At 38.4% G+C, this 9,444-nt stretch overlaps 1 protein-coding gene across 1 annotated transcript; it reads right to left on the reverse strand.

Annotated features, from left to right (window-relative positions):
* Window positions 1-4,435: 4,435 nt before the first annotated feature.
* LOC147544056 (uncharacterized) lies at window positions 4,436-8,511 on the reverse strand. The gene is made up of 2 exons (XM_086635586.1): window positions 8,307-8,511; window positions 4,436-8,034 (listed from the first exon to the last, which is right to left on the reverse strand). Exons 1-2 carry the CDS (start codon window positions 8,509-8,511, stop codon window positions 4,436-4,438), a joined length of 3,804 nt encoding a protein of 1,267 aa, XP_086491712.1.
* Between the last annotated feature and the right edge of the window lie 933 nt (window positions 8,512-9,444).

Below are 9,444 nucleotides of genomic sequence, written 5' to 3' on the forward strand. Positions count from 1 at the left end.
TACAGGAACATTCTAATCTTATTAATGATATGCTCCACGTGCTTGCAGAATTGATAACATCCATTGAGCATGATGAGAAACATTAGCTCCTAAAATGACAAAGATGGTTGGTTCAATCTGTAAGAAAGCTGGTAGACCGAAGCAGTTCCCAAAAAATGATAATCTTTACAAAGACACCTTCGCTTTCTGGTGATGGTGAAATTTCACAGAATTGCTTGTTTAATTGAGCAAGTAATGTTCCCACGATACCTGTTTCTATAACTTGCTTCAAGAATAATTTATTGGTAATTCTCTTGAAACTGATACTTACGCTCTTTCGTGGTAAACGAGGCTCATATCTTGTGTTATGCTCACTCATCCAGGCAATGAACACCTAGTTTATACTTATTTATGTTGACTCATGGAATATACAGATGCTCATGAATAATCATTGAGCAGGTAAATCTCCCATACATACTTGTTTTATAATTGGCTTCAGGAATAAATTGTATGTAAGGCTTCTAAAGCTTATAGATGCGGTCATGAAAACTACTTAATAATTTTGAATCTAATATGTGACCTAGATATTGCATGAAACAGTCAGCTGAAAAAATAAAAATACATGAGTGCCATGCACATTATTCACATGGTAGTTTAAATATATGTTAGAGACACAAGAGATGTCTTTATAATAAGCTATTAAGCTCTTCACACTAAAAACAAAAATATGAAAAGAATATGTTAACTAGCTTATATTTATCTTTATAAGCAAGTACGTGGGTTTGTTAACAATGGAATTTTGTCTTTTCACACCAGAGCTTATATTTTGATTGCACACGTTCGAAACCTTTTGGAAATGTCAAACTCGTAGTTCGTATTGCGTACCCATCTCATTTGTATGCACTACATTATATATGATAGTAAACTTGCAAAGTTAACGAGTTGGTGAAGGACAAACTTGCTGCTAAAAGCGTTGTGAAAGCTAAAGAGAAGCTAATAACTTGCCTCTTTATCTTATTGAAATTTTTTGTTCGAGTTGACTAAACAGATTTTCTTCTGTCTAGACTAGAAGGTAAGTAAAGATTTCAAACTCATCAATCTCTTGTCAATGAGTAAAGGTGGTCTATTTTAATGTGGTTCTTAAAGAATTAGATAAATAGGCTAGATGAATAACAAGTTATGATTACTTCGAACTCTTGATCCTATGTAGCATGAATAATTTGGTCAAGAAGACCCGCATCCATGGGTCAACTGGAACACCTGTTCACACCCAAAGTCGTGTCCTCCTTAGGCACCCAATACGCGAGATTCACTAAGAAAAATATTCCTTAATGAAAAGAAGAAAGATATTTACTTCATATTTTTTTTGATAATGATAAGCGGGAGAAGCCCGAACCGAGTACAAAGAAATAAAATAAAAAAAAAAAACAGCAAAGAAATCAAAATTACATCATTTCTCATTAGCCCCACCCTTTCCTCATTCTCACTGTCCCTCTAGAGTCCGCATTAACGATATTGACTAATTCCGCCGGAAGTTGACTAATATTCAAGTGAGTCACCCCCGGTCCGAGCTTCATCTTCGATAAGAAATCTGCAGCCTGATTGGCTTCTCTATAGACATGAAAAACTCGAAAACTCCGAAATTGACTCAGAAGCCTCTGAACTTTCTTCCACAAATGCCTCGCCCTCCATAATAATTTCTGATGTGGTTTTGGAAGAAGTAACTTGATATTCATCGAGTCAAGACCAAGTTCAACTTCCTGCAATCCGACACTAAGTGCTAACTCCAATCCCAACTCAACACCCTGTAGCTCATGTATGAAAATAGTCTGTCCGTCAACCTGACCTGTGGCTTCTCTCACAACAGTCCCCTTCGAGTCTCGAATAATGGCTCCATACCCCGCATCAACCTCGTTCAATGCACCATCCGTATTAATCATATATCTCCCTGCCGTCGGCCTAGTCCATTTGCATGAAGTGTAAACTGGCTTTTGGAGAGAGATAGTAAGATTCCAGCGATCGATGGTTCTCCGATTCTCCTCCGTATCTTCAAACCGTTTGGTAACGGTATTCAGCTTGATCCTCACTTCATCACAAATAGTGTGTATAATCAACCCCGGTGACATGACATTACTTCTAAATACCCTATTATTCCGCTCCTTCCAAATATGATAAACATAAGCATTTTGAAGCAAATGGACCACTCGAGCAGCGATCGATCTTGAAACTAATGTTCGCAACTCCTGTCTGCTTGTTAGACCAAGTATAGAAACAACTTGTATAAGAGCAATCGAACAGTCCCAAATCGGTAACACAGACATCTCATTGGAACCTTGAGATGGTGAGTTGTTACCACCTCTCTTCTCATTGGCCAACATCGTGGTATTAAAGTCACCTAGCACCAGCCACGGAGCCTCAGAACCCGTCATAAGAAACTCAAGGTCCCTCCAAAGCTCCTGGCGATGAACAGTACTATTACTTCCGTACACCACTGCCAAACGAAAACCCGAACCATCTATAAACCGAACACCACCTGCAATAACTTGCCCTCCAACATGGGACATAGTAAAATCGACCCGACTAGGGTCCCATCCAATCCAAATTCGACCACCCGGAACAGCCACATAATTGTCAATCAAGGTCCAGTTGGAATTAAGACTTCGCTGAATGCGAGTCTTATTAACCTCCTGAACATGAGTTTCTAACAGTCCACACAAACCAATTCTATTCAATCTCATAAAGTCACACACACTCTTCGTACGGAGGGCGTCATTAAGACCTCTCACGTTCCAACATGCTATATTAATCTATAAATTATTGGGGTGGTGTTTCGACCTCCACGGTGGTCCCCGGGATACATTCTATACTCATATTATTCGAATTAGGATCAGGTTCATTTTCCAATGTCGGCTCCTTTGCTGTTGCTTTGAAGATGATACCCACTGTTTGCGTGGGTGGGTTATCACCATTCAAAGGGTTGCTACTAAAACCGACTGTTCCCTTGCCTCTCCATTTTCCATTTCATCTTCACTAATATGTAGGGTTGCAGCCGACAGAAATCTTCCTTCCCCCACAGACCCGACATCCTTCATGGGTGCAGTAACCAAGGTTAATCTCTAGCCTTGCTGGAGATTCCAGCCGTCAAAGAAACTAGAGAACACGAGCAAGATCAGGAAAAAAACTCTAAAAGAATCGCCCAAATCCCCAGAGCTTCTCTAGTTCACAAATAATTGGTTGTTATTTTCTTTATTTACTTCATATTTTAACCACAATTTAGACCACAAACTTCTTATTATGTGTGTTTATTTGTATGATCAAGAATTTGCTCTGCTTAGGAAACAACAAATATTTTTTAGAACAAGTATATATTTGTAGTGGATAAATGTGGCATAGTCGGTGAAAAGTTGTTTCTATTTAATAGTATTTTTATTTAATATTTATATAGTAGTAACAATAATACTGATCTTAACTGTAAATGAGTGAAGCATAGTTGCAAATTTCCTATTGATGTGCTTTTTGAATAAGTACTCAGATTTTGTTGCGCATGTTATAGTGTTAGTATACAAAATTTGCACTTTCGTGTGAACTACAGTTTGAAGAGAAGAATGTGTGATTATATATGCATGAATATGAGAATATCACCATGATGTGTATTCGTAGTATTTAGTATAGTATATGAGATGCGTAGTACGCACAAATTAGGGGTTTGAGTTTTCGTATTTGTATGATTTTGTTTGGTACTTTGGGAATATTAATAGTTTAGTTTGTTTGAGTGGGTTCTATATGCATTAATGTAGAAGTCCTTGTATGAGTTTGTTTGGTATCTGTGTGTGAATTTTCAGTATAATAGATCGTGTAGCATTGAGTTAGTATTTGGACTGAGCTGTATGCAGAATTATTTTAATTCTTTTGCATATACGATTAGGCTATGTAGATGGTGTAGGTCCGGTCAAAGGCCGAGACCGATCCGAGATAGAGCTAGGCTGTGAAACTTGGTCGAGACAGCAGGTACGGTATTTTCTTACACTAATTTCTTATTATTAGTCACCAACACCAATCTCCTGTAATCCTCTTATTATTTTTACACTATTACCTACACCAAACTTAATAAATCTCCAGACTTCAAACTTAAAATTTAAAATATCTATATTATATTTTTTCTAATTATCTTAGATCTTAATCTTAGTTTGTACTACTTTAATTTCTTTAACTTTATAAATCTTTTATATTCCTAATCTACTAGAACTTTCAAAGTTTTTTTTTTTTGCATTGATAAGCAGACTAAAGGCGCCAGGCCAAAAAACAGAGAAAAACTAAACAACTTAACCGACGCCAGTCGGAGCAAGCCCACCCCAAACCCTTAACAGGGTAGCAAAAAAGAGCACCAAAAGAAAATACATCATAAGGACATAAAGTCCCATACCCAAAAAAGACATCAAAAAAGAATTATCACTCATCATATACATCTAGTATAAACAGTACCACACTTGTCTTCATCAATAAGCTGCTCCAACTTGGGATCCAAAGAACCAGGAAGTAACACTTCCTCCTCAGCATCCGGCCAATGCTTAGAGAGCCAATCCGCAACTCGATTGGTTTCCCTAAAGACATGATGAATAGTGCAGGAAGTAAACCCACTCATAAGCTGCTTAATCTTCTGGTAAAGAAACACTACTCTCCAAGGAGGAACCAGCCTATCCGAGCTAAGCAAAGTATAAAAGTTCATGGAATCAGTAGCTATGCTCACCCTAGGCAAATGAAGATCTCTAGCAAGTCTTAAACCAACCTCTATACCTTGAAGTTCATGCCACAACACTGATATAGGAAGAGATCTCCCTCTAGCTGCAGCTATAATAGAGCCCTGATGATTTCGAAGAACACACCCATATCCTCCACCAGCTGAAGAATAGGCTCCATCAGTATTAATAAGACTCAGCCCCAGCTCAGGCTTTTGCCACTCACATTGAACAGAGGACTTAGAAGAGAACTGAATATCAACATTCCAAACACTAGCTAATTTCCTATTCTTGGTACAAGCAGAAAGAGTCACTTGAGAACCCAGCACTTTCATTCTAATGTCCTGAATAATAAGAGCTAATACTTCCTCTCTGCTTTGACAACTATTTTCATGAAACCTCTTGTTCCTTTCCCACCATAAATGATAGAAGATAGCATTGAAAGCTAACCTGCCTAACAGCCCAGTACCCTCCCTGCCTTGAAACATTTTAAGACACCACTCAATCTCCTTATCCCAATCAACTTTAGAAATCTTTATCAATCCCAGCATATGAAGAATGGTGTCCCATATAAACTTAGAATAAGGACAATGAAAGAACAGATGTAACTCATCTTCACTTTCCTTATTACACAACAAACAACAAGGATCCACTTCTATACCCCAAAAGAGAAGCTTGCACTTAGTTTTAAGTCCTCCTCTAAGAGCAACCCAAGCAATGAAACTCTGCCTAGGAATATAATGAGCAAACCACACTAGCTTATGCCATGAAGTAGCAGTCTTTGTCCTTCTCAAAGCTTCATATGTACTTTTCAGAGTGAACTCTCCTTTTTCACTGACCTTCCATACTTTCAAGTCCTTCTTAGCAGTATCAATAAGAACTTCATTCAGCCCATCAAGGATAGTAGGAATAAAAACAGCAAGATGAGAAGGAATGTGCCAAACACCATTCCTAATACAGGGACTAACATTGGTATTAATATGGAGGGTACTATCATATCTGAACATCTGAGTAAAGAACTTAGAAAGAGGACCCAAGGGATGCCAATTATCTAACCAAAACTTAGTAGACTTACCATTACCTATGACATGAAAAGCAAATTGAACTCCAACATCTCTGATATGAAGAAGCCTTCTCCAAATCCAAGAAGCATTGCTGGGCACTCCCATGGTCCAAAAGTTCTTTTTGATCAAATTGACCTGCACCCATTGAACCCATAAAGTATCCTTATCACAAAAAATGTCCCAAATATGCCTAAGACAGCAAGACACATTTAAGACCCTCAAATCCCTAATGCCTAGCCCTCCTTCTGCAAAAGGAAAACACACATGAACCCAGCCAACAACAGCTTTTTTCAAACTAGTATCAGACCCTGTCCACAAAAACTTATTGAATAAAGATTGCAGCTCCTTAAGGACTCTTTTAGGAAGATCAAACACACTAAGCCAAAAAAGAACCATGCCCTGGAAAATAGACTTGATAATAGTGAGCCTCCCAGCAAAAGAAAAAAATTTAGCTTTCCAAGAGTGAATTCTAGCAGTAACTCTATCAAGCAAAGAAAGACAATCAGAATACTTGAGTCTAGAGGAAATAAGAGGCACCCCAAGATACCTAACTGGAAGAGCAGCTTGAGAAAAACCAAGACATTCAGTTAAAGCACTTCCAATATCATCAGAAACACCAGCTAAAAACATAGAACTCTTTCTCTTATTAACCTTCAAGCCAGTGCACCTATAAAACACCTCTAGCACCCCAGCTAAAGCTAGGGCTGAATCAATATCACCTTTAGAGAAGACAAGGACATCATCTGCAAAAGCAAGATGAGTAATCAAAGGCTTAGAGCACTTAGGATGCACATGAAACCTTCCATTCTTCACCATATCCAGCAATAACAAATTGAAAACTTCCATCACAAGAACAAATAAGTAAGAGGACATAGGACAACCTTGTCTGATTCCCCTCTTACCCTTGAAATACCCATAAGAACTCCCATTAACCATTATAGAAAACCTTGAAGAGGCAATACAAGAATACACCCACTCTCTGAATGCAGAAGGAAATCCCATTCTCTCCATTACCATCATCAAGGCATCCCACTCTATGGTATCATATGCTTTTTGCAAATCAATCTTGAAAGCACACCTAGAGGGGCCCAAAGTTTTGTGATAATCCCTAGCCAATTCATGAGCCAAAAGAATGTTATCTTGAATACATCTACCTGATATGAACCCAGATTGACAGGGGCTAACCAACTTAGAAATGCAATCCTTCATCCTTAAAGTAAGAATCTTAGAGATGCATTTATATATAACATTGCAACAGGAAATAGGTCTAAACTCACTGACCTTAGAAGAATCTTTAGACTTAGGAACCAAAGTGACCAAAGTAGAATTGACCTCACCTAAAAGCTTACCAGAAGAAAAGAACCTCAACACAGCTTTGGTGAAATCATCTCCAACAATATTCCAACAAGACTTAAAGAAATGAGCAGTAAAACCATCAGGGCCTGGTGATTTATCAGAACCAATGGTGGATAGAGCATGAACAACCTCCTCTCTAGTGACTCCTCTCACCAGCTGTTCAGCATCTTGCTCATCCAGCACAGAACTAAACTCCATCTGCTTCAAAAAATCAGAAGTCCCTCCCTGAAAAGCTGAAACACCAAACAAATTTTGATAATAATCAACACATTCAGCAGCAACTAAATCAGATTGGACAATCTTTTCATTAGCAAGGTTATAAAGAAAGGGAATATTATTCCTTGATCTTCTTTCCCTCAGAGATGCATGAAAAAACTTAGTATTACTATCACCAAGATCAATCTTCTGCACTCTAGACTTCTGCTTTAACATAGACTCTTCCATTCTAGCTTTAGCAGAAAATAAAGCTACAGCTTTCCTCTCAGCAAATCTATTATTCTCACAAAGTGGTGTATCTTGAAGTTTAGTTTGAAGCACCTCCATTTCCTGCCTAGCCTCCTGCACTTGAAGACAATATTCCCTAAACCTCTCTTTCTTCCACAATAAAAGATCAGCTTTCACTCTCTTCAACTTGCAAACCAACCTAAACATAGGATTACCAGTAACCTTAATACTCCAAGCCTTATCCACTAGCTTCATGAATCCTTCCTCCTCAGTCCAGCAATTGAAAAACTTGAATGGTCTAGGACCCACACCACTATCTTCAAAAAGACTAATAACACAAGGGGAATGGTCAGAAATTCCTCTATTAAGAAACTCAGCTCTAGCAGAACAAAAATCTTGGACCCACTCAATATTCACTAATACCCTATCAAGCTTCTGAGTGATACATCTATCTCCTTATTGTAAATTAGACCAGGTATGAAAACACCCACTAAAAGGACAATCAAACAGCTGAGAATCTCTAACAAACAATTGAAAATCAAGAAGCTCACTAGGTTTGATATTAGCCCCACCCAACTTCTCATCCTCCTTTAAAAAAGTATTAAAATCTCCCATAACAAGCCAGGGGCATGAAAAATCAAGAAAAACACTTCTCAACTCAGTCCAAAGATTCCTTCTATCTACTAAAAGTTTTTAGCATAGATACAAGAAAGCATAAAGAACCTACCATCCTTTAACTCTACTCTAACAGTTAAACTCTGATCAGACATAGAAACAAAAGTAACAGAAAACTGACCAGCATCCCAGATCAGCCACACTCTTCCAAACTTATCACAATCATAATTGTGTAACCAATTCCAAGAAGGCATTAAACTTTGATGCACCATATCCTTCTTAGCTTCAGCTACATGAGTTTCCAAAACACTGCACATACCTAACTTATTATTTCTAATGAATTTCACTACCTCTCTAACTTTGAGGGAATCATTTAACCCCCTCACATTCCAAAAACCAAAGCTAATCATTAAGAATCCTAATTGGACCCCTTCCTTTCAAACCCAACCCCACCTGGGCACCAGATTGACCCCCTCCAAATAAAGCAACTTTTGTTGCCACACCTCTCTGCTCCTCAGAGGCTTTACTAACCTCCATAGCATCTCCCTCAACACAAGAGTCCACCACACAGAGTCTCTTAACTGACTTACTAATCCCCCTATCTTCAATTATTGAAGGAGCTACAAGCCTTCGAGCTCCATCAAGAAACTTATTCTTCTTAGATCTCCTAACCTCTGTCCATTCAGGATCCATTGAACTATCATCACTAATGACTGAGCAGGATGCAACCCCATCCTCACTTTTTGCAAGAGAAACCCCTAAAGAGGTCTCATCTTGAGCACAAGTAAGGGTATTAGAGTTGCTACACTTTCCTATCCCAGGCTTATCATTAGCACCATTACCAGGAGGTCTCACTGGAGCATTTTGTCGAGCAGTTGTTTTACACTTTCCTACAGAATGTCCAAAAGCTCCACACCCTGAACATTTAAGAGGTTTCCAAGCATATTCAACACGAATATCTATTTTCCTATGATCCTTAACCACAAAAGATAAGAGCTCAGGCATCAAACACTCTTTCGAAATCTCAATACAAACACGAGCATAGGCTAACCTGGATTTCTTAGTAGTTGGTTCATCTAGCATGATCGGTTTCCCTATTTGACTAGCAATAAGAGCCAACCCCTTGGGATTCCATAAAAACATAGGAACATTACGAAAGCATACCCAGACTGGTAGCGTTTCCATAGCTGCAATATCATCCTCAATGAATAAACTCCACGGACGAACGAAAAAAAGCCTGTTAGAGATAT

The sequence above is a fragment of the Eschscholzia californica genome, unplaced genomic scaffold (assembly GCF_041429995.1).
Source record: "Eschscholzia californica isolate CP2 unplaced genomic scaffold, dmEscCali1.0.p SCAF_4, whole genome shotgun sequence".
Taxonomy (NCBI): domain Eukaryota; kingdom Viridiplantae; phylum Streptophyta; class Magnoliopsida; order Ranunculales; family Papaveraceae; genus Eschscholzia; species Eschscholzia californica.